This window comes from Artibeus jamaicensis, unplaced genomic scaffold (assembly GCF_021234435.1).
Source record: "Artibeus jamaicensis isolate MK-2021 breed Jamaican fruit bat unplaced genomic scaffold, CSHL_Jam_final scaffold_1689, whole genome shotgun sequence".
NCBI lineage: Eukaryota > Metazoa > Chordata > Mammalia > Chiroptera > Phyllostomidae > Artibeus > Artibeus jamaicensis.
The window spans coordinates 2,334,555-2,360,889 of record NW_026522029.1 but is presented as its reverse complement, the minus strand read 5'-3'; the positions used below and the strand labels follow the sequence as shown (position 1 = coordinate 2,360,889).

The following is a 26,335-nucleotide window of genomic DNA, read 5'->3' as shown; positions in this document are numbered from 1 at the left end:
AACCTGGCTTTATCACCCAGTATCACCCAGGTTTAGGGTGCTGGTGTGATTAGAAAGGAGGTCTTAAAAAGCTTTTCCTGTAGTGCTATATTCCAGCCTGAATCGAATCATTTAAGGAGTAGTATGCAATGTGGAAGCATATATATATATATATATATATATATATATATATATATATATATATATATATATGGCTATGTTTTATTCAAACTGGAGAGAATTTTTCTAACAAAACATTGATAATTAGTTGGTTATTCCTAACTTCAGGAATAAATGGGCAAATTACTGGTGAAATTTCTTAATGATTGACAATTTCAGCTCTATATTGCTGCATATTTTGAGGCTGTAGGAGAGTGAGTTTATTTAAAAAAATGATTTGAGTTTTTAAATATTTTTTGCATTTTATATATACTATATACTATATAACATGCTTGAAAATACTATATACTATAGTATTTTTATGTACTATATAACATGCTTTTTAAAAAAGATATATATTCTACAACTAAATCTAATTCAAGGTCTAAGCTCTGAGCTCTAAAATGTTATCACAGGGAAAAAAAAACTTGAACTCTAAAATGTTTTCCTATGTGTATGTTATATTAAAAGGACTTTAAAATTGTCTTGACTTTTTAAAAAATAATTCTGCACAGGACAGCTATGTGTCTCATTTTATTTTGGACCAGAATGGAATATGCAATGTGCTTCTGTCTTGTCTTTGCATTTGTTTCCAGACAGTGAGGCTCTTGTCAGTACAGTTAGATTTAGCAGTATGTTGATGTACATTATTTATGAGAGAGATTTTATGTCAGAATAAGAGGAATATTTATGTCTACCATAAGAAAGCCAAATGTGGATTTTTAAAAATCACTGATTTTTGCAAAACAACAACAGTAAAAATAAACAACAAAAATAACTTTACTTCATCCCCATTCCTTCAGGGGAGAAAAAAGCTCTGACATACACACCCAGTGGTTGGTTGTGCTCATTTATTTCTTTTGTCCTGTTACAGCATTAAAGCTGGGTCCCGAATCCTTCAAGTTCGACGGCGCAGTAGAGGCAGTGGCAGTCCGGCAGGCTGAGAAGTATTACATCCTCCGTCCCGAAGTCATCGAGACCTATTGGTACCTGTGGCGATTCACCCATGATCCGAGATATAGGCAGTGGGGCTGGGAAGCAACTCTGGTAAATAAACCAGTTTTCCATTTCCTGGGCGAGAGTGCAACGTCAGGTCCTTCTCCAGTGGCGTGTCTCTCCTCTGTGTTACCAAGTCATGTTCAGTAACTCTGGGGCTATCTCTGTTTATCTGATGGAAGACTCTTAATCAATTTAAGTTTCTTAAGCAGCAAAAGTAAACCTTAGACTCCAGTTTAGTTCTCCATTAGAAGGATTTTCCTACTTCACTCATTCTTATTGAATAACTACAGTCATTTAAAAGGCAGTTTTTTCTGTGTCATTATAGACTTTCTATACTTCCCTATTAATGCCCAAACTCAAAAAAAAATTGTAAAATCGCCTAGATTCACAGCGTGGGTAGGTTACCTATTCATTTCAGCCTATGTTCCAAGTAAGTTCTTAGTAGATCACCATGAGAAGGATCAGTGAATTGTTACAAATATGTATATGTATATAATACATATATATATATATGTATGTGTGTGTGTGTGTGTATATACGCACACACTTCTAATGGTTAGAACTTCTAATGGTTAGTAAAGAGGAACTTCTAATGGTTAGTAAAGAAAACAAGTGGTTTACTCTTATCATACTTGGCTTTGCGAGAATGCATGGCTCTTAGTACCTGGGGAGAAAGAAAATCATTAATCTGCACAGATGAAAGTATAGCTTATTCCTGAGAGTGAGGGAGTTTTTTATTCACTGAGATATACTAATTATGATAAATAGTAGTAATAATGATGAATATTCATATTTAAGTTATTTAACTTAAGCCTATAGTACGGATAGAATGAGGTAATTCTAGGTGAGATAAGTGATGTCAGTAAATTGCTCAGACAAGAACATACGAGGTATGTTCTAGGTCAGTATGTAGACCAGTTTATGTAAAAGAGTTTCACAGCAGCAACCAGAGAGAGGAGTTTGAAGTCCTTGTGTTGGTGGTCTTATGTGCCAGACAAAGGGATGTGTACCTTACTCAGTGATTGAGGAATAGCACACACACAGACACACACTTCTCTCAGTTACTGTGTAGGTGTTTCTCATGGATACGGAAAGTCCTTGACCTGTGTAAAAGCCCATCAGCTCTTTCTCCTCACCACCTCCTCCTACCCACCAAACCTCTCCAACTTTAAGGATCCACTATAGGGCTACTAAAGATTTCTCAAAGCGGGAGGAACTACTAAAGGCTTTTTAGTTGGGGGTGGGGGTGGGTAACAAAACAAAAGGATCTGGTTGTAATCTGCAAATGGGTGGGTTTTGGAGACCCCTGCAGTAATCTGGGCATACTGTAATAAAGACTTGAACTAAGGTGAGGACACTTACAGGTCATTTGTCGTTCAGACCTGGACAGTCCTTATGGAGTTTAACAATAGTAAGAAAATGGTAGTGGAAGGTGGTTACATGAACAGGAGCTGAGGCAGCATGTGTACAGGCTGCTTTTCCACCTGGGTCTAGAATCAGCAACATAGCTGCGAGGGAAACTGTGTGCTGCCGTTGAGGACATAGCCCAGCTGTTGCCACAGTGGCTCGGGAGCAGGACACTTCTGGTGGTAGCAGTGGCTTACTGATGTTATTTCAGTGTTTTCTCTAGGGGCAATAGATAGGTAAAGTAATCCTGCAGTGAATCTACTTGACTATCCCCTAATATTTAATGATTCTTTTTTAAAGGAATAAGGGAGATAGATCTGAATTGGGGGTGAGGGGTGGTGGCAGAAACTTCTTCTCATTAAGAAATACTAGGATAATTTCTCCTGTTCCTAAGGTCCTTTTTTCCTGGTGCCCCTTCTTAATGTATGGCCCAACTCTTATCCATCAAAAAGAGGTTTGACAAAGTCAAACTTTAATCCACATCTGTCCAAATTTGAGTTAATAGGAGTTCAAATTTTGCTTTTAATAGCTCATATGGACACACACAAACTCACATGTGTAAAGAACAGGACTGAAATAGTTATGCTTTAAATTCAAGTTTCAAAAGTATGTGTGATAAGAAAGGGGGTAGAGGTGGAGACAGAGGAGGATTCATATCTTAACTAGAATTTGCTTGCTTGCCCAACCCCTGGCCTCACCTGTTGGGTGCAAAGAAAGAAAAGAGAAGATGGGCTGAGACGGAATAGTGGTATCTCAGGTCCTCTGTAGCTTTAGCTATTCCATGTACATACTTGAACTTCCAGACACCTGAGTATATTATGCATTAAAATCAGCCTTCAAGAAGTGACTCTAAGTGGCTTAAAGACTAGTCATGCCTCCCTGCTCCTGTTTCAGTATTCTTCAACTGTTCTGATAGTTCTGTGTGGGTAAAGACACATACTTGTTATGCAAAACATGGTATTTAAAAGCTCGAATATTTAAAATATGTTTACAATATTTAGATAGAGGAAAGTACCAAACCCTTTGGTTAAGAAGACTTGAAAATCCAGCTGTAATCAAAATGGAACTATATAAAAAAGAACAGTTGGATTAAGAAAACACTAGGATTGTTGATTAGCTTTTTGTTAGTAAGGAGAAAGACCAAAAGAGTAAGAATAGTAGCGAGAACAGTGACTGCACTTTCATTTTGCAGTATCTTGGGGTCGGGAAGAAAATGGAGTCCACTTGTGCTTTCAACTTTTCATGAAAGGCTTAATTTTGGAATGTATTATACCTGCACAAGCAGGATTTTTGGTTGCTTTGAATTAAAAAGGTTTGAATAGATTTCATTTGATTCAGTATGTTTTATTTAGACATGTTCAAAGATGCAAAAAGAGGTATAAATTAAGAATTTTTACTTTCAGTCAGTAGTTAATAATGTGGAGCAAATTACTTAAACTCAGTTTTCCATCCAAAAAGTAAAGCTAACACAACCTCAGAGGGTTATTGGAAATTAAATCGCAGTGCATTAAAGCTCTTAGAAGAGCCTTCAGCACGGTCAGTACTTCATAATTGTTAGCCCTTAATATTGTCATTATTGCAGTAGGTTTGTGGGTGGGTACTTCCTGCCAGTTGGTACCACCTATGATGCCTAACTCATAGAGTTATGATAATACAGTCTCTGACATACTGTATGTTTGCAGTAAATAGTATCTCATTGCTGTTACTATGCAGAACTCCCAAATAATGCTTTCTTTTAGCATGTTTGGATTATTGTTTATCCTTGGAAATTATAAAATTGCATTTAAAAATTTGAATTTAAATTGACTCCCTTGAATTGTCAGAATTAATGAGACTTTATTGTGCCATACAGGTCTTAAATCCAGTGTGAATAACCTAAATTTGACTCCTGAGTTAGAAAAATGTAAGATATCTTAAAAAGATTAAAGAGGGAGAAATTCCACAGGAAATAGAATACCTTATTCAATTTTTGCAGAGGGAACTATTTCCATTTGATAATACATTTTACTCTTAAACTGTCAAATTCTCGTAAGAGAGCTCTGTGAACTTTTGACTGTGGTTCCTTATCTTGCCCATAAAACCTGAAGTTTGTAGAACTGATTCTTTTGTCTGATCTCCTTCACAGGCTATTGAGAAGTACTGCCGAGTCAGCGGTGGGTTTTCCGGGGTGAAGGATGTTTATTCCTCCACCCCTGCGCATGACGATGTGCAGCAGAGCTTCTTTCTTGCTGAAACATTAAAGTAAGTAGAAGCCTTTTTAAAAGTGTTGTGTTGTAGGCTGGTTTTGCTGTGTGATTACTACATGATGAATTACTACTAATGTGTTACACTGGATTTTATTATAAATATCTTTTTATTTAATTGGGTCTTAGAGTTTTAGCTGCATCTCAAGAAGAATGGCTTAGACTTCGAGGTAGATACTTTGTCACCTAAGAGTTTAATACCTTTATTTTGTCCTTAGTTCTTTAGTCTGCATTAGAATCATTTGGAAGACTTTTTAAAACACAGATGACTGAGCCATCCCTGCAGTTTCCGATTCAGTAGCTCTAGGGTGGAACCTAGGAATTTGCATTTCTGACAGGCTCCAGGGCTCTGTGGATGATGCTGGTCCAGGAACCACACGTGAACTCCCTGCTCTAGCTAATGAAATCTGTTAGGAATAATCATGGTGTTTTGATGGTACTAGAGGATATGTGACCATAGCCACCCATCCTATCAGTGGAGCTTCGTGTAAGGATACACGTAAAGGGTATGATGGAAAAGAACAAAGACAACTGAATTATTGGGCTTATACTCAGACCTCTGGCACAGCTCCCTGTGTACTGACAGGAAGACGGCAGAGGCCTTGATTACGTCCACTTCCTGAAGACTACAAAGTAAATATCTCTTGATATTTTCTCTTAAGCTTCATATTTCTGTTTCCTGTCTATCTGTACCTGAATGCCTCATAAACTGTCAGTTTGTTGAGAAAAATGTTTATTTACTTGTCATCGTTCAGGTTACTTGAGGATAAATCAGGAGACAAAAATTACAAAAATTTCTACTTTCTTGAAGTTTACATGCTAGTGTACTTCTAGCTTACATTTTGGTAAATAACAATTGAAATTGTCTCAACTAAATTTCTTATCCTAATGGTCATTTTAATTCAGTTTTTTTTAATTATCCCTAGTACTCTTACTTTCCCATCTTTGCAATTTGTGCATTATAATTTACTTTTTCTCCTTCTACTATATCACTGTCTTTATGATTCTTGTTACGTTTCTTTCCGTACCTGCAGTTGGCCCTAAGCCACACTCTCATCTGCTGAGATGGTGTGGAACACCTGCCCGGCAGTCTGTTCCCGACCTCTGACAGGCATCGCTGCTGGGATCCATCCCAGTGGTTAGGCCGCGGTCATGTGATGGTTGAGATCGGGACTGGCAGGTGCAGCCACAGGAGCCGCAGTTGTGCCCTTGCTGCAGCCTCGCTAAACGAACACGTCAGGATGAAATGTCTTGGCTTTCAGTTATCACGTCTATAAACTGTAGAAGTTGACCCAAATTATCTAAAAGCTGTTCTATTTTTTTAAGACCAGGAAAATTGTAAGAATTAAATAAATGAGTATGTCTGTACCTTTCACCCAGATTTACCTATTGTTAATTTCTGCCACATTCCCCACCCCTGCATATTTGTATGTGTACACACACATACAGTCTTACTACTTATGTATTGGGAATATTTTTGCTCTATAATTTGAGTTATAAGATTTTTGATACTTATAAAGCATTTTCAAGAAAAGGGCATAATTCTATATAATCCCAGTACAGTTATCACACTTGGGAAACTTAACGTTCATGTAATACTGTTGTTTAATGTGCAGTCCACCTTCAGATTTCTCAGTTGTCCTAGTAATGTACTTTAAAACTACTTTTTTAACCTCCAGGGGATCTTTGGTGCATTTGTTTGCCGTGTCTCTGTTGTGTCCTTTAAAAACCTGGAACAAAGTTTCCGTGCTTTTGTGACATTGACATAGTATTTAGACTAGTTGCATTGAAGCATGTCCCTCAGTCATATATTTGTGAGTGTCTGTCTCCTTCTGATAAGGTTGGGTTTAAAGATTTTTGACACAAACACTACCTAAATGATGGATTCTCATTGCACTCTTTGAAGAGGCACATGATAACAGTTAAGCACCTAGTCGGTGATTTTAAGTTTGGTCATAAAGTTAGATTTGATTATAACATGTACAGAATCTTTTTTGTAATTAATACGTGATCTGTGGAGTGATAACTTTGAGACTCTGACTGTCCTCTTTCCAACAGTGTGTCCCCCAGTGTTGTTAGTGTCCTGCCTGAGCCAGGTCCTGCAATAGTGGTAAAGTGCTGTCGCACTTTTTAATGCCCCTTTTAGCCTTAAAAAGAAATTACTGTGATTTTCCAAATCTATGTACTGTTTTCTTCATATCACTTTCCTCCTGCTCAAAGCTACAATGATTCATTCCTTTCTAGCTTCATTTCTCATTTCTTTTACTTATGGGTTCTATCCTTAAACCAAGCTAATCTGTATTCAAATATTCATATATATAAACATCATGAAATTTGTTTTTCTGCATGTCATTGTCTGTTTCATATTTTATTGGTTCTGGCAGGAATACCTTTACCCTTTCTGTCAATTAATGCCTCTCTCATTTTAAACTTAGTTCAGATTTCACCTTTTGCAGATCGGCTTTCATAATTTAGTTTTAAATGCCTCATCAGTGCAGAACTGGAGCGCTCTGGCCCACGGAATAGGACTGCAAATGTGAGGCATTGCTGGCTTTCCCCTTCCAGTATGTACATGGAATGGCCCCAGTTGACCTCAGTGATTTTACCTGCTGAGTTCGGGAGGATCCTTCTCAACACAGTACTGTAAATAACCAGTTACATACATGTATATAAAATACTTTCAGAAAAACATATGTGAGTACATTTGGATTAATAAAAGTAGGAAAGGTCAAACAAGAGGAATCATGCAGATAATTATAATGAAACCTAAGCTAAGAAAATTGTAATAGCTGAGTGCTACATTCACCACTGAGCTTCCTGGCAGCTAAAGCAAAAAGGGAGCATCCTGCTCAGTGTCATTTTTATGTTTTTGAGTTGAGAGAACATGTTACTTTGACATACGAAACAAAAAATTTTCCCTACTGCTAATTCTCAGATGATTTAATTTGCTAGTTCGTTATTTTTAAAAACATTGAACTATTAGGTGAACCATATGAAATTGCTTTTTTGAAAGTCAAAACCAGCTGAATACTGACAATTTTGTATGGTTCAACCTAATACATAATGATAAATATCTTCAAACATTGATGTTACAGAAGATGCAAAAGCATTCCTAATGTACTTTATAAAAACTGATGACATAATATTAAAATGCAATTGAATCAAGACATTCTGTGATGACTAATGTAGTTGTGGGATTATATTTTTCTTATTATTAAGATAGAGCTTAAGCCCTGGTGGGCGGGATCAATATTTTCCCCTTTCTCCTTCCCTTCCCTTCTCTCATAGAGAAACTCTGCAGAGGAACAAAGATTAGGCTGACTACCGAATTTTCTCAAATATCAATTAATTCAAATAGGCTTTTGTCAGAAGCTGAGTAACTGTTAATTGAAGTTGTGTATTCTATCAAGTAGTCGAAATACATTGTGAATTCGTTAAAGAGCAACAATCCACGTGTTCTAGCTGCCCAAGAAGGGTGAGAGGACATCGTGCAGGATGCTTTCTTCTTGCTTTAGCTTACTATTAATTACACACAAAAAATGATATGTTGGTATGACAAGCTGAATTTAATAGTGTGGAACAGAAAAAACTAAAAGTAAATTTCTTGGTACCCCACATCCAGCCTCACTTCCCAAAGATAACTGTTATTAAACAGTTTTTGATACATCTTTTCAGAAATTTCTGGGTATATGCCAACATATAAAAACATATATTTATAAGGTGTATATCTTTTTAATAGCCTTTATTTCCCCACACACAGATATGTTGTTGTACACCTACTGTTCTGAAGTTGAATTTTTCCTCTTACTCCAGAAGCCATTTCCAGATGGACACGTGGGTCCACTGAGGAGTAACAAACCATAACATGATGAGTCAGTGCTGCCTGGTTGTCAGGTGTCCCAGCTGGTCTGGGTCTTTGCCGTTACGAGTGTTGCAGTGAACGCCCTTGTGCATGTGTCTCGCTTCCTGTGTGAATACAAATGTTGGTTCAGTTTCATAGAAGTAAAATGCCTGGGTCAAAGGGCATACACACTTGAATTTTGATAACTGTAATTAAACAGAATAAGGCTAGAGAGCCTAACTCTTCTCACAATTTCAGGGGGAAATATGTTTCATAAAGTTACCGTATTTGCTGTGTATTATACATTTCCATGTATAATGTGCACCCATGTTTTAGTGCTATCCATGTATAATGTGCATCCTTACTTTTCCCTAAAAAATTTGGGCAAAAAAAGTGCACATTATACACAGCAAAATATGGTAACCACTTACAGATGTTGGGATTGAGGGTATTGTGAGAAGTAAAGAGACATTTCAATAGTATTTGATAGCTAAAGGGAGGTTTGGATGAGCAGACTTTTTAAAAAGTCCATCTGAAATTATTTTTAATTTTAAGTGATTAAGAATAAACTCAAAGCCCTGGCTGGTGTAGCTCAGTGGATTGAGCACGGGCCTGTGAACCAAAAGATTACGGTTCAATTCCCTGTCAAGGCACATGCCTGAGTTGCAGGCCAGTTCCCAGCAGGGGCCAGTTCCCAGCAGGGGATGCACCAGAAGCAACCATACATTGATATTCCTCTCCTTTTCTCCTTTCCTTCCCTTCTAAAGATAAATAAATAAATAATTTAAAAAAAGAATAAACTCAGACAAGAGAATAAATCACTTAAAGATTTTTTGTATAGGTTAAGAACACTGTAAGTCAAACAATCAGAGGTTCTTAGGAAGTTAATGCGAATAAGAATTTCAGCATTTGCTCACCTTTTTAAACTATTATTTCCTGGGATCCTTAATTCCACCTCTTTGTTCTTTATATAGATTTGAGCCCTTTTTTAAAATCTACTAAGTAAATGGTGATTAAAATTCAGACATGATACAATGTAATATATGAGATAATTCATTAAATAAATACTTAAGTGCCTCATATACGCCATTGCTGCTTTAGGGATACATCCTGATATCAAGGAACTTACAAATCCCGTTCACACTCTTAACTCGTAACTGCTGTATTCTTCGTGTACCTGCCTGTGAAAATATGCCCTGTCTGTGTACATGTGTGTATCACCTGTAGTCCCCATTTTTCTTTCCCTTTGTCCTGCTTTATTTTTTATATCACTCTAACCACCTGACATGTATGTATGTTTGTTGTTCTCTGTCAGTGGAGTGTAAGCTTCAAAACTATATGGACTTTTCTTCTTCTCATGTCCCGGGCACCCAGCACACAGTGTAGGAGGGACTCAGTAAATATGTGTTGAATTCGTTGGATACCTCTTTAGTCTGTTAAGAAAAAAGTTGGCTCTTTGTATCTGTACTCTGATCACTCTTAAGTAGTAGGTTTTTTGTTTTTTATTTTTGGCTAGAAGTAAATGATAAAGATTTATTTAAAGCAAAGCAGAAACATGGCTAGGCAAAAACCCAGAAATGTTCTGAAGAAGAAAAGTTAAGAATTCTTATGATAGCAACTGAGTTCTCAGAAGCAGTTCGTCCCACATTCTTAGCCCTAGGATTGGTTCAGGATGGTTATCAGGAAAATGTCAGGTGGTCTGGGCAGGTGAACATTCTTTTCTTCGTCCTTCAGGGGGCAATCGGATGGTTATCTGGAGGTTTGATGTATATCTAGGTGTTGCTGCAGAACTGGAAAGTTCAAAAGTTTAAGTTCCTAGCCTTGTTAAAACAAGAATAGAACAGTTTCCTCATACCTCAACCTACTTGATTTTAGTAATTTAACAGTTTGACTATAGTGACTCCAATTTATATATTCACTCAATACCTCACATTATGTAAGTTTAAAGTGTACAATGTGCCGATATGAGAGATATTTATATATTGCCATGGTTACCCCTGGAGTGTTAACTAACATCACTTAATTATAATTTTATTTTTGTTGTGAGAACATTTAAGATCTACTCTTAGCCACTTTCAAGAATATAATACACATTCTTAACCGTAATCACAATGTTGTTCATTAGATCTCCTGAACTTAACTCCTTAAGTGGAGGTTGGTACCTCTGACCAACATCTTTCTAAACCCCTTACCCCACGCCCCAGCTCGTGGAAATCACCATTCTATTCTGTTTATATGTAAGTTCTGCTTTTTTAGATTCCACGTATAGTGTGCAGTGCTTGTCTGTCTGATTTATTTCACTTAATGCCCTTAAGGGCCATCCATGTTTTCCCAAATGGCAATATTTCTTTCTTTTTTTATGGCTGACTAATAATTCATTGTGAGTGTGCGTGTATTGTATTTTCTTTATCCATTCATCTGTTGATGGACACTTAGGTTGTTTCCATACTTTGGCTATTGTGAATACTGCTGCCCAAAACACGGGGGTGTAGATGTCCGATACCTTGTTTTCATTTCCTTTGGCTATAAACCCAGAAGTGGAATTGTTGGGTCAGATGAAATTCTATTTTAAATTTTTATTTATTTATTTTTAGAGAGAGGGGAAGGGAGGGAAAAAGAGGGAGAGAAACACCAATGTGTGGTTGCTTCTCATGCACCCCCTACTGGGACCTGGCCTGCAACCCAGGCATGTGCCCTGACTGGAAATCCAACCAGTGACTCTTTGGTTCGCAGGCCAGTGCTCAGTCCACTGAGCCACACCAGCCAGGGCTATTTTTAATTTTTTGAGGAACCTTCATACTGTTTTTATAGCAACTGTATCAGTTTATATTCCTACCAACAGTGCTCAAGGGTTCCCTTTTCTCCCCGTCTTGTGCAATACTTATCTCTTAGCTTTTTTATAATAGCCATTCTGATAGGTGTAAGGTGACATCTCATTGTGTTTTTGATTTGCATTTCCCTGAAGGTTAGTGATGTTGAGCATCTTTGCATGGACCTGTTGTCACCTGTATGTCTTCTTTGGAAACTTGTTTATTCAGTTCCTCTGATAATTTTTTAAATGAATTGTTTTTGTTGGTATTGAGTTTTATGAGTTCTTGATGTATTTTGGATATTAACCTCTTATCAGACAGGTGATTCACAAATATTTTCTTCTATAGGTGCCTTTTTGTTTTTCTTATTGTTTCTTTGACTGTACCCAAGCTTTTAATTTGATGTAGTCTCATTTATTTTTGCCTCATTGCTTGTATTTTGATGTTAAATCCAAAATATTGTTGTCAAGACACATGTTAAGGAGCTTTTCTGCCGTCTTCTCTTCTGTAAGTTTTACAGTTCTAGGTTTTTAAGTAACAGCTTTTAATTTCCCTTTTTAAAAAATTTCTTACTTGGGTTTTAAGGCATTCTGTAATCCTCTTATGTAACATTTCAAATCGCTCCCTTGTTCCTTATCATTCCACCTTTTTACTTTACCTTTTTGCCTACACCAATTTCCTAACATGCCACGTAACTTCCTTAGGTTTCCCCAGCTAGAATGTGAACTCCAGGAGGGCAGTGATTTGTATATGTTTTAATGGCTAGTGTTTCCCCAGCGTGTATGGTGAGGCCACACATTCATGTTTCTATATTAAATATTTGTTAAATAAAGGAGTGGATCATTTGATTCCAAGAAAGACAGCTGAAAAACTGATTTTATAAGATTTTTGTCAAAAATGGGAGAGGAGAAAAGAATAATAGATCTTCATTTCCTGGTTGGGGCTCAGGGCTTAAACTCAGAATTCAGTTAATGCTGGGAGATAACTAGTAATGCGTGGGTCAGTGAATTTATAAAGCAAGTGAAAAAGGCCCACAGCAAGATGGGGAAAGTCAGGGCAGGAGTGCAGTGGATCTGTTTTCAGTAGAGTCAGAGTTCAGATGCCCGTGCGAAGGGGAAAAGCAGAAATGGTACACACTGTGGTTGGAAGTTACCCAAAGTTGGCAAACCTAGCACAGTGGTTCTCAGACTGGAGCCTGCATCAGAATCACCTGGAAAGCTTCTTAAAACAGATTGCTGGGCTCCATCACCAAAGGTTCTGATTAGTAGGTCTAGACGGGGGCCTCAGAATTTGTATTTGAAACAAGTTCCCAGGTGATGCTGATGGTCTGGAGGGTCACGCTTTGAGAACCACTGATATTGGTGACTTAGTATTAAGCAATGAGAGATGAAGGAATTACTCACACTGTATGACAAAGAGCAGCTAGTACACTGTGAGGTCAGGTGAGCAAATCATTGTCCAGCTATTTCATGTGGTCCAGTCTCCTCAGATGGTACACTAGGACTGAAACCATGGTCTCCACATTTTTAAATCCCTCTTAGTACCTGTCACAGATCACAGTGCTGTCCAAAGAGCAGACCGTAGGGAACACACACAGTGGATTTCATGTGTATGACTTAATGTAAGTATTTTCTCCAATTTCAGGATTATGTACTTAGGAATATTTTTGCCAGGTTTTTCCTACAGTAGAGGCAGCTACAACCCAAATTATTCTTATGTAGCAATAACAACATTATTCTTCCCCATCCTTTACCATCAGCCTTCATTTTTCAACTTTAGAAGTCAACTTTATTGAATTATTGTAAGTGTACAGCTTATTGTGTTTTGGTAAATATATAAGCCTGGGTAACTACCACTCTAATTAATGTTTTCATTCTAGTCTTGCAGAGGATTTCACCCCACCTACAAACACATAGCTTTCTGTTACTATAGATTGCCTCTTCTAGAGTTTTTATAATTGGAATCATGCAGTATGCTGAAGTAATTGAATTTCTGTATGCATATACAAAAATCAAAATGGATCATAGATTTAAATTGAAAACCTAAAAAAACCCACAACAGCTTTTAGTAGAAAACAGAAGAAAACTGGGGGACCTTATGGTGGGAAAAGGTTTTTTCAGACATTGCACCAAAGGCATAATCCATAAAAGAATGAATTGATCAATTGGTCTAAAATTTAAAACCATCTGCTCTTTGAAAGATGTTTGTAAAAGAATGAAAGAAAATGAAATGAAGCGATGAAAAGTGGCTAGACTGTATGCAGACAAGAAGATAACATGCAACCCCAGTTAAAACCAGGAAAAAGAGTTGAGTGTCACACTAAAGATTGTGAGGATGACAGATGAGCCCAGCGTCATCAGCACAAATCAGAGCCGCAGTGAGCCGCCACCGCACCTGTTACAACGTCAGAGTGGGCCCCCCGCCTGAGGGGCGTTTGCTTTTACTTTCTGACTCTGGGCTTTTTGTGAAGATGGAAGGCGTGAGCATCTTATAATTTTGAGGAAAAAGTGAAGAATATTACCAAGATCCTGATTACTGGAGGAAAAAATTTTTAACATTTTTTGGTTTTTTAATTTCTTGACAGGGAGAATGGGGTGTTCTCTTCCTTGATGTTTATATCTCAAAGACAGAGCACCCTGGCCTATAAGGAAAATATTGCTGGCTTATAAAACTGACAAAAGGTTGATTTGGCTTTTTAAAAGATTTGTATACATATCAAAGGGATGATTACAAGTGTTCTCAAGACACCAGGAAAATTTTAGTATTCTTTTCACTAACCTTTGCAAACCTGGGAGCTCTGACCATGTTTTACTGCTGACTTAACCAACCTTTGTCACCATCTGCCTCTGGGCTGCTGTATGAGATAACCCAGTTGTGTGTATAGTTTAGCTGTCCTGTCTCCTGGAGGCAAAATCACTCAACTTCTTTGACCCCTAAAGGCAGAGCAGTATGAATCCCCCTCACGTCCGGGAGAAAGCCTGACCCGGCACAGCACACAGAAGTGTCTGCCGCCTTCAGTTTGTCTCTGAGAACTGCATGTGTATTTTCCCTTTGAATCCATGACGTGCCCGTGCTGCGTTCAATATTTCTCTTCCCCACTGCTTCAGCAAGTGTGAGATTTGACAGAAGATGTGGAGAAGGACACAGAGAGGACAGCCTTTTGGAGAGATTAATAATTGGATGTTTTAATGCATCATCTTTTAGAATATCATTTTCACTGATTATCTTTAACTTAATTTGATTTCTAAGCAGTCAGTTCCAAGGACATTATTTAAACAGTAGAAGTATAAATAAATGGAAGTTTTAAATTATTTTTCAAACAGTCTTTTGTTGTTTTTTTTTTTTAAATGAGGACCTTGTAGTCCATATGCAGGGCTTTTTGTAAGTTGTAACATCTGTCTACCCATAATACACCTGCCATTCATTGCCTTTGGTCGTTGAGAAAAAGAATAAATGAGTCATCAAGGCCCGTTGGACAGATGAGCGTAAAGGAGTAAGTAAGACTACATTCACTCGGTTACACATTCACCTCCGTCACCTTCGCCTGTTCTCTGGAGTCACTTCCATGTTTCTTCTCAGATCTGGTGGCTTCTTTCTGAAAAGTTCCCTATTTGGTTATTGTGCTGATGATTTCCGGCACCACCAACTCCTCTAACTGTGTTGTCTTCACATGAGAGGAGGAGAAAAGTGATGTTTGTGAACAGCATTTAAAAATAGCTCTAAAAGGTACCCAGGACATCCAGCGAAGCTGAAGTACTTAATAGCACCTTTTTATATACCGACAGGCTTCAGTCAGTCCTTTGTAATGCATTATCTCTAACCTTGAACTATAGTTTTAAAAAAATCTTTACTAGAAGTAAAAAATATCTAGGAGTCTGTTAGCTAATTTAAATCGTAGACTTTTCTCAACTTTCACAGCAAAGATAGTGCTTCTCTAATTATTCTATTTTTAAACTCCAGGTTTAAAAATAAATCAGTAATTGTATACCATGTCCTTGACATCCTCTTGTGAACTTATAATCCAAACTTAAGAAGAGCTGTGTAGCTGTATTTCTTTAATTTTAAACATTGACTTTGTGTAATACATTTTTAAGTGTACGCTGTATATCCGCTGTATATCGTTTAAGCCTCGGGGCAGCCCCTGCTCTCCAGCGTTGCTTGACGCTGCCAGAAGGGGTCAGTCTTGCTCCAAACCCCTGCGACCTAGCAGCAGTGCTTAAGGTCCAGAGGCACGGAGAGGTAGGGGTGGAAGCTGGATTGTTTTCCTGGGGCTGCTGAAGCAAGTTACCATGCGCTTGGTGGCTCCATAGAAAGTTACTCTCTCACAGTTCTGGAGGCCAGAGGTCTGAAATCAGTCTCCTCTAAAGGTGTCCCTTGGCTCGTGGCAGCATAACTTCAGTCTTTGCCTCTGTCTTCACCTGGCCGTCTTCCGTGTGTGTCTGGGTCCAGTTTCCCCTCCTTTCTCTTGTAAAGACACAAGTGTTTGGATTCAGGGCCCACCCTAAGTCCAGAATGATTTCACTTCAAGATCCTGAAGACCTTGTTTCCAAATAAGATCACATGTGGGGGCTCCAGGTGGAAATGAAGGTGGGGGTGCACTATTCAACCCTCTACAGTAGTATTTAATTAAGATCTTTTTAAAAATAGCATTTTTTGTTATCTAAAGTTGTCACATTCATCTTCCTGATTTTTTTAACACCCGTGTTTATATGAAGTACTTCCACAGAATCTCCCATGGAAAGGAGTCATTCTTCAGGAAACCCCTGTATTCCCTCTCTTTGTTCTTTCACACACTCTTCCACGAAGTGAAGGTCCAGTAGCCCACAGGTAACCGAGAGACAGGCAGAGACATGGACTTGTACAGAACACAGCTCCCCTGGACATGTTCGTGCCCAGAACACCGAGAGCTGGGGCTTCTGGTCTCCGTGTAGTAAGCAGACCCAACCAAGTCTGACTTTTCAGTTCTAACGTCTCTGCCTGCAACCAGGTGAATAACTCAGTCGAGCAGGGTCTCAGGTCTAAGGTCAAGGAGAGAGACCAAGAGCCCTGTCGCTCTCCTTCCAGTGCTGTCGCAGTTGATACGCAGTCTCAGCTTGCCACAGTGCTGAGTGCTTGTACTCTGTCATCCCGATCTATGACAGTGGTCAGAAAAGACAGTAAAGTACCTGTGTTTAAAACAAATAAGTTTTAGCTAAAATACTGTAGAGGAATTCTTCAGTGAGCCTAGTAAGGCCCAGCTAGTTGTTGCCAAGGTCAAGAGTTAGAACCCAGATTTTCTGACTCTGTGTAGCTAGTTTTTATGCCCACTGTCAGGACCTGCACCTCCAGAATTCAGATCGGGCTCTGCCCACCATGGCAGCTCACAGCCACTGTGTGAGTTAAGTCTCTCGCTTCTGATTTCTGTGTAACCACTCTGGCTTGCATTTCCCCTGCAGGGAGCGGGCAGTCAGGAATCCTTGCCTTTCTGTTACAAACAGTGCTATTCCAATGAAGAGAAATTAACCATTATTAAACCTCCTGTAAGTCCATGTTTCTGCAGCCTTTGTTTAATACTTTGCAGCACCTGCAAAACTGCTGTGTGGGGAGCCTGCAGAAGTTCCCGCTGTGTCAAATAATGTGCTTTACTTCATTCTCTCAGTGTTTGTTTACAAATATCAGTTAATTAATTTCTAATTAATTTCTAGATGACCAACAGATACCAGTTAATTTCTAGTTATACATAACAAAACATGTGACTGATGTGCTATTTTTAAAAGAATGTCTGGAAAATTGTGAAGCTGTTTGTCTTATGCCATTTTACAGCTTGTTCTGTGTGTGTCACATGGGGTGTGGAACGTGTTTCTACTCTCTCTTCTCGGGGGTCTCGGGCGGCTCGCCGGGCTTGCTTCGGCGCCGCTCTGGGTGGGGCACGTGGTTGCTGTGTTTTAGATCGTTTGGGTGACTGGGGTCTGTGCTCTGTGTTTTGTGGGGGCAACTTTTCCCGCAAGTCTCCTTGTCCGGCAGGGATGAAAGTAAACAAAACAAGACATGATCTGCTTGGGGAAGAGAAATGGCCGATCCCTCAAAAGGGAAGGGCCTTGAGCAGTGGCCAGTTTCTCAGGGGAAAAGGCCTCGAGCCCCTTCCTCTAAGGACTTTTACTGGGTTGTAATACACAAGAATACAGGGCAGCAAGGAAAACAACGGTAGATAACGTTTCAAAGAACTCTGAGGGTTTAGTCTGAGTCAGTGTCTGTCAGGAAGGGGGTTCTGCAGAAACTTTCAGGGTTTCCTGCTTGAACCCTTAACATATGAATGAAAGCACTCTTAGCAGAGCAGATTTCACAGGTTTTTCAGGAAGTCTTTGGATGCCAGATTTTTCCCAGGATCAGGTCTGGAAAGGCAAGGAGCTGCACCCCTCCCTATCAGGTATTCAGGCTTAAGAGGATTAGAGCCAGGAAGCGCTTCTCCCAGAGGACAGGGGGACTCAGGCTATGTCACATAGCTGGGGGACACGGGTTTATTGCTCACTCTTTGTTGCAGCCCCCTCCCCCCCACCAGTCCTTCCAGGATGGCCTCCCAAGTGATCATGTCTGGCTTAGGTTGCTCCCCGCTGTGAGGAGACTTACCGGTCAACAACATAGACCAAGCTTTGGGGGCAGGGAGAGGAAACTGAGGCAGTGTTTGCTACCAGAGACAAGCCTTGTCTCCTGTGGTTTGCATTCTGGAGGTCGCTCACTTATCTTTGGCCATGGGGAGTAGTTACAATTCCTGAAACCAGGCAGAGCGGTCCCCAACAGTGTTTTCCATCGGAGCTGCTCAGAGGGGTTGTTGGTGTCCTCTGCCACTATTCCTGGGTCACTTGGATCTTCGTGTTGAACTCTAACCAAAGCTCATTTTTCTTCCTTTTATTTTCAGGTATTTGTATCTGCTGTTCTCCGGTGATGACCTTCTACCTTTAGACCACTGGGTGTTTAATACAGAAGCTCACCCTCTGCCGGTGTTGCATTTAGCCAATACCACTCTTTCAGGAAACCCTGCTGTTCGATGAAAGCAGCCTCAGAAAGACCATTCACACCTGTGTTTTGTTTACATGGACCACTATAGAAGTTAATCCGAGAGGGGACTTCTGAAAACCCGAACCTCTTACGTCAGTGTGACAGGGTGAAGCACGACTCATTCCCCACAGACTTGTCAACCTGTAGATATCTCAACTTTGAAATGATTCCATTTTATACCTGACCAAAACATATTCCCCTGTGCGCGGGACAGTGACCTTGTGCTTCGATTCTTACGGAGGTGGCCGTGCGAGGAATGGTTCCTGTGAGGATGGGACTGCGTTCTAGTCCCAGGGTCTGGAGGCCGGACTCCCTGAGAATAAGCAGGAGTGTGGAGCGTCACAGCAGGAGTGAGAGATGGCTTTTGTCACCGGTTTATGGGTCTCTCCCAAAGGGGAGCAGCTTTCAAATCAAATATGTACACATTGTTTAGCCCTTTTTTCTCCATTTTTAATAATGGAGTGAACTAAAATAAACAAGAACAAAAGGACAGTGTAACTGGATCAGCAGCAAGAAGGCTCGGGAAAGAAACAGAAGTTCCCACCCCGTCTGAATTTGCAAGTTCCCGCTGGATGACCAGACTGGCAGCCATTTCAAATCCCAGTCTGTTCCACTGAAATGTCTTAGTTAAATCTAGTTTTCTCCGGGGGTGTCATCTGACAAGGGATGTCCTTCAAGTCTGTCTCCACATGGAGTCATCCAAACTAGTTGTCGTAGCCACTACCTAGGAGCCTCGCTTCGGGATTCTGTGCATGTCGTTCAGTCTTGTGTCGGGAGCATGACAGAAGGTGGGGAAATGGGCAGTTTTTGCCCTGAAACCTGTTCTAAGAGAAAGTGTTGATTTTGTTGGTAGGAGATTATTTTTCCAGACCAGCAAATCTACCAAGTAAATTTTAACCATTTTAACCTCATTATAACCTTAGTAGAACCCCTCAACTTACAACTTTATTTGTATGGCTTGGCAAAATCCGCTGTCAGCTCTGAATTTGCCGTGGAAAGCCACATTACTGTCACATCTTACTGAGTCAAAAACAAGACACATAGAGTGGAACTTCCTTAAATAGCATCATCTGAAATGGGGACATGGGTCCTTCACTATCTCGTCAGATGAGTGAGCTTTTCAAAAATATTTTTAAGTAAAAATAAGTTTAACTTTTATTTTTTTCCAAGAATATTTATAGAAATCCAAAGAGTTCATCAAAATAGCTGCAAAATAATTTTTAGTGATAAAGGTGCAGTGCAATTAGTCATATTACACTGCATTTGGGATATAATAGCTAAAGGATTTCCTTACACCATCAGATTTTGCAGTGATATTTCTTTTTGAATAAATTAATGTTTCTTTATATTTGGGGGGAGGAATTTAAAATTTATTAAGAACTATATTGTAAGATAAATAATGCTTATAAATTTTCTGTCCCTTGAATTTATGTCACAGTACAAGACACTTTCTCTTCTTTATATTTAATACAAACAACTTCCGTTGACAATGGAGGTTGGGAGTAGGATAACAAGTCCAATACTTATCTGAATCGGAAGGTGTCGTGAAACACTGTCTGCAAGAACCCACCCTGGCACTCTGCGGGCGTATGTCCTGAGTTTGGTGGCTCTTCTTTTTGACCTTTCATGGGCATGTGGATTAAATTGGAAAAAGATTTATAAATTAATAGAACTAAATATTTTCTAAGGGTGATCATCATACCCCATGACTAGTCAAAAAATCTTCAGAGTCAGCCAGTGATCGATGATGATCACGTTTTTTAGTGTGCACGGAAAACAAGGCTGTGGAGCCAGTCACATCACTTCAGTCTTAAAGAGAGCTCGGTTTTAGCTCATATTTGAAATTGTAATATCTTTTACTACTTGAAAACTGACACTTTAAATGAGAAGGGTAGGTGACTGTAACTTCAGAAGAGAAAGAGGGGGAAAAGTACTTGATTCTCAAAACAAAAAGTGGAAACTTGAGTTGGCAGGGACCCAGACGGCTGTGCAGGTGGCAGTGGACCCGCCCTCACTTCGTTTAGAGGAGTCCGAGTAAAGAGCCCTTCTGGGTTCCCCGGGAACTTCTCAAGGAATAAGACAGAACCCTCACTCTCAGTGCTCTGTTGTATTTCTCCAGTGACTGGAACTTAGCAGAAGGCAGCACGTGCACGAGCCTGGCTGGTGCAGGAACAGGCACACAATTTGCGAGGGGCCCTGGGAGGGTCTTCCTCACCGGCCCCTACCTTCCTTGTGAGGATGAGAAGACCAGAGCTTCAAATAATGCTTCCATTCTTTTCCTTCTTAATACCAAAGGTAATTAAAGTCAGCTACAAATGACTTGCCAGGGTCATGTTTTATTTTTGTTACGGATTTTTACAATGATTTCCTTCAAGATCAATCCTTATGCCATATTCTGCTTAGTTCCCAAGAGCATTCTTTACTCTGTCCTGTTCTTGACAGTCCTTTGCATTTTGTAGACCTATTACTCAGGCTAAATAACTTACTACACACATGAAACCTTCTGCAAAGGGCCTAGAAATGCTCCTTTCTAGGTGTCTCCTCAGAGTGGACACCTTACTTTGTGCCTTTGGCACAGATATGCAAAATAGATCAGTTGGTATGTAAAAGAAAAAAATAAAGATGGTTGAATACCCCTCTAACTTCTACATTTAGTTCTTTTACAATTTTAGAATCACACCTTTTTGTTCAAACCACTATGAAATTGTTAAGACCAAGAGAATGTGGCCCTAACCAAAAAGCAGTCTTGGTGCAGAAAAATAAGTCCCCCATCAGAGGGTGCTTGCTTTCCGGTGGTTATGTGCTGAGGCATGTCTCTCTGACGCCAGCTTGTCCCTGTCTTCGAGCAAATGTGTATGTATAACTGAGTATGGAAGGAATGTATTCCTTTTGTGGGATATTGACCGTGCTTTTCTATGGTGGCATCTAGGGCTTCACTGGGTAGATTTTAACCGTGCAGTGTGAAATTTCGATCATCTCATCTCCACTCTGCATTGCCAGAGTCTTTGTCAAAACTGCAGGTGTGTTGATAAGAGATTGTGCATGCCGTTCTCATTATGCAGTTTCTCCTGAAGCCTGGATTTCTCTGAACGAATGCGGGAGTGAGAGAGAGAACGAGTGAGCGGCACGTAGTGCCCACCCCGTGCCAGGCATCACGCCGGGCGTCTCGCTGGGCACTGGCGGGCATCAGGGTGTTCGCGATTCCACTGGCGTTTTCTGTATGAGAGTAGTTCATACCATTTTAAATGGTTCCCAGTACGAGTCATGTTTCAAAATTCTTAATTTTATAGTTCGTTGAAATTAAAGAGTAAAAGAAATTGTTTATAATATATTTTAAACAGTTTGTCACTGCATAATCCCAATAGCTATAATTGTAGTTAATAACTAAACTTGCAGAAAATGTCAAAAAATACTTGATTTCTGATGCGACTTGGGCTAAAATACTTAGAAATAAATGCAAACATTCTTATTTTGCTATATTTAATTACATAATTAAAAATGTTTTCTAGAAATGCTGGTTATTTTATATTAAAAAAAATTTGTCACATAATTCATGGGTAAAACTTGCAGTTGTATATTGGTTTTGCTCTGTGTCCTAATAGTGGTTCCATGATGTTAATATAAAGAAAAATATACTAAAACATTTCTCAGTTCCCAGTAGTAGTACTTTGAATAGTTATTTTTCTGTAGGTTTTCTTACCTGTAAACTGGCGCGCTCCTGTCCTATCCGTTCTTTACATAGATACATGCATAAAGACAGTTTTACACACAGAGGTTTTCCCATCACCGGTGTGTCTGCTGGGAAGGCTGGTTGGCTGTTTTGGGCTGCACAGCTTCGGAGCAGAATATTTGAGTAACCAGATAATGGTCTTGAGACATTTTAATGGACTTATTCTGGTTCAAGAACATTGGTGGTGGTGATTTTCTGTTACTTTAGCTCATTCAGATCATGGTGGAGGTGTTCTTTTTGTTCTTGCATGGCTCGGCAAGCTTTTCTCCAAAGGTACAGATGCTTTGTGAGCCACCCTCTCTCTGCTACTCGGCTGCTCAGTGCTGCCATGAGACATGAGAGCAGGTGCAGGCAGTGTGCAGACGAAGTGTTCCAGTGCAACTTCATTTACGAAAACACGGAGGGCTGGGTTCTGCCCGTGGGTCACAGATGTTAACCTTGATCCCAGAGTTTAGTTTGTGTAAGACTCTAATCTTTGATCTGCACCGTTTCTCTGTATTTGAGTTATGCAGTTCATTTAAAGCAAAATGACGTGTGTGTGTATGAGGGTGTGTATTTGTGTAACCCGCAGCTGTATATTTTTTGTCTTGAAAACATATACTCCTGGAGTCTGTCTAGCTTTCAGTATGGTGGAACTATCATGGAAGAGGCGTATTTTTGTTCTTGTGTACTATCAGCCAATACCCTTGCCTTGTCATTCAGTGCCACAATTCCAGAGTAGTCCCCACGTAAAACGAAGTGTTTCTGTGGTGTCAAAATCGTGATTCTGTCTAAGTTCTGCCTGCTTGTTGACCTTTGGACCAAGGCTCTGGGTTGCTGGGGCTGCAGAATTCCTCCACTCGAGTGCTCTTAGAACCCTCTGTTAGGAACATGATGGAATTTCTGAACCTTTGTGTGGCAGAAACCAACCTCTTGAAAAGTTTCAAGCAGCAGAAAATGGGTCATGTGCCATTTGGCAGCCACTGTTACTTTTGTAGGCTGCAGAAGGGCGCTGCCCCTGTAGCTCCAGGACTGCCTACGTCTGAGGAGTGCAGAGAAAGACCTGTGCACACGACAGTCCCCCCTCCTCTTCTTTGCATAACTCGCCCGAAACCCTTCACAAGTCATTAGCATTGTTTCACAATGTCAGTGTGCATCATATTGTCATTAAAATCTCTCTCAATCTCAACCTCAACTGTTTAACATGTAATCCGTTTTAAACTTGGTTCGAGCTCAGCAGAACTCATGAAGTGACTCCACCCCATATTACTAGTGTTGCAATGCACCGATCATCCTTAGAGATAATAGATGTTCTGCTGAAAGTTCATCAAGTATTTCACGATTTTTGGAAATTCTCGAGGAGGGGAGGCTGGTATTCCGAGTGACAGGGAGCACACATAATGGGCTGCCTTTCCAAGCCCAAAATGCTCTGCAGATTACTACAGCTCAGTGTGAAAGTGAGCGTACAAGCACACAAACCCACATGCATTTATCACGTAGAGGATTTAAACAATTGCAGGTGTCTTACAGCTATTCGAATGTTACAGAATTCACTGCAGATTGCGTACCAGAAACTCCTTGGAGATAAGCTTAGCTCTCTCGGGGAAAATTATTTTTTAGAAAACTTAGAAATTAGATTTTGTTGGATTAATGAAATAACTTATCCCCAGTTTTAGTGACTGGATTTGGAAGTTGAAATGCCATTGCTCAATCGAACTGGTCTCAAATTCACCAATACGATTTTCTTAAACCAGAAGTGGGGTAAGTGTAACCTCTTAAATCGGTACCCACTGGCCGCTCCTGAACTGGTTTCCAGTCATGTCCTCCATATGTAATTTTTATAAAGCAAAGGTAATATTGTATATTAAAGGTCAAATAAAGATGTTCTTTAAATGAGAAGTCTTCGTGTACCCTTCATCTGTACCCGCCCATGGCAACACAGTGCAAGCCTCGTTACAGAACAGGCTCGTCTGTTATAGTACCTGACCGTCTTCAGTCCCCCACGTTCAGGGAGCACGTTCTCCGGTTCAACGGGTTGGCATGTTCCTTGATGTTATGGAAAGATGAAGAGCGGGCTTAAGGGTAATTTTTATTTCATCTGATTTAAAGAAAACGACGGTGTTACTGTCCCTGTTTTCTCTAAGACCCCGTCTACTCCAACCTCAGAGGTTATCAAGCTTTAAAATACTGGAATCACTGGATCTCGTTCACATTCAAAACTGACTTGTGCTTTGAGTGATTTTTGGACAAAAATATAGGCCTAAGAGGCCTGTGAAATAGAAGCCCACCATGGTTTAATCTATTGATACTGCAAACGTAGAGGGTACTTTAACCCCTGTGTTCACGGGCATGAAGTTCGGCAATGAGGGGTAAAGCCTACAGTAACAGTCAGTTCATTCTTGAGGCCTCATCCTTCCTGGTACAGTGAACTTCAACTTTGTCAAAAGTTTAAACTAAGAAATTGACACTGTGGGTGTGTCAGAATTAATTGTGGACTTACCTTTTCAGAAGCAAAGGTAAAACAGGACCAGATAAAAGAATAAGGATCTCTGAGTGATGATAGTTTGGTAAAACCTGGGCCTCTCTCCACCAGGTACTGAAATGTTTATCTTTTTTTTCACTGAGTTACAGAAGATTGTCCTCAACATGCAGATGGCATTCGTATTAAGAATATGGGTTCCCCTAGGAGATGAGAGTGGGCTGGTGATTGCCGAGGGCTGAGGGGTGGGACCAATAGAGAGAGATTGCTCAAATGTAATGTAACGCAGGGGACAGTAGTTAACAATCTCTTGGTATTGAAAGTTTCGGAGAGTAGGTCAGTTCTTACCACACACACACACACACACACAAAAATAACTACCTGAGGTGACGGGTGTGTTAACTAAGCATTTGGTGGTAGTCTTCATTCACACAGTATGTACATAGGGCAAATCATACACACCTTAAATGTGTACCATATGTTGCCAGTTACATCTCAGCAAAACTTTTCTTAAAAGTGTGGGTTCAGATGGTGAAAGGCTGCATGCACCTTGTTGATTAACCTAGCACAGATGTCCTTTTAAAAATTGGTGTCATAAAATGTAACAAAACGCTATTTTCACCATTTTCAGTGTACAGTCAGTGGCATTAATAACATCAGCAATGTTGTGCGACCATTGCCACTATTTCCAAAACATTGTCAACACCCCAATCCCTGTAACCATGAAGCAATAACTTCACATTCTCTTACTCCCCCGAGAGAAATCTTCATTTTTTAACCCAAGAAAATTTTAATTTTTTTTTTGCCTTTAAAAAGGATTTGGGGGAGACTTAAATAAGAAAAATCCATGTACCCTGGCCTGAAATAAACTCACAATTTTAGTTACTATTTTACATTATTGTTAGCAGATTAGAGTAATCATCCCTTTAAGAATAGAAAATTTGAGAGGGACACGCAATCAGCAGGGAGGTCAAGAGCAAAGAAAACCATTCAGTTCTGCCTCATTTTATACATAAGGAGATTGAAACCAAAGGAGGTCAGTGGAGCTTAGATGATCTTAAAGATGGTTTTCCAATTTTATTCTTGATTCCATGAAATAAAACTCAGGCAGTTTTGTTTTTAAAAAAAGTTTAATGATGTGTAAATGTATTCATCTTAACCAAGCAGTTCAAAAACTAGATAGAAGTCACTTTTTGTTAAAACACATCCACAGCAAAAATATATGTGCTGAAAACTAGCAGTTTTCTCTGGTAAGGATATAAGAGAATATTTGCTTGTTTACCTTCATAAAAAAATTAACTTGTTATATTTTTTAGAAAGTTAAAAATATAACTATACAAAGTTATATGTTGTATATTTAACTTTTAACATAAAGTTAAAAATATAAAGTGACCACATTTACATAATGTATGACCACATTATTGAGGTACAATTCACAGACTGAGACCTTCCCACGGGGGGGGGGCGTTTTGTGATGTTAGGAGCTGCTGTGCCACCCCCCCACGAACACGCGGACCTGCAGTCCAAGGCCACCCCTGTCCCAGCCCCTGGCAACCACTAATCTGCTTTGGATCTTCACAGATTGGCCTTTTTTGGACATTTCATATAAATGGCATCGGATATATGTGGTCTTTTGCATCTGGCTTCAACCTAGCATAATGTTTTGAAGCTTTA

General features: G+C 39.6%; 1 protein-coding gene across 3 annotated transcripts in view; it reads left to right on the top strand.

Annotated features, from left to right (window-relative positions):
* MAN1A2 (mannosidase alpha class 1A member 2) overlaps window positions 1-22,116 on the top strand; it is a 124,171-nt gene extending 102,055 nt beyond the window's left edge. For all 3 annotated transcript variants that reach the window (XM_037135143.2, XM_037135142.2, XM_037135144.2), the window contains exons 11-13: window positions 1,013-1,185; window positions 4,670-4,785; window positions 18,334-22,116. In XM_037135143.2, the coding sequence (XP_036991038.1) occupies window positions 1,013-1,185; window positions 4,670-4,785; window positions 18,334-18,466 (422 nt within the window). In that variant the 3' untranslated portion in view covers window positions 18,467-22,116. The remainder of the gene's footprint in view (window positions 1-1,012; window positions 1,186-4,669; window positions 4,786-18,333) is intronic.
* Window positions 22,117-26,335: the final 4,219 nt, after the last annotated feature.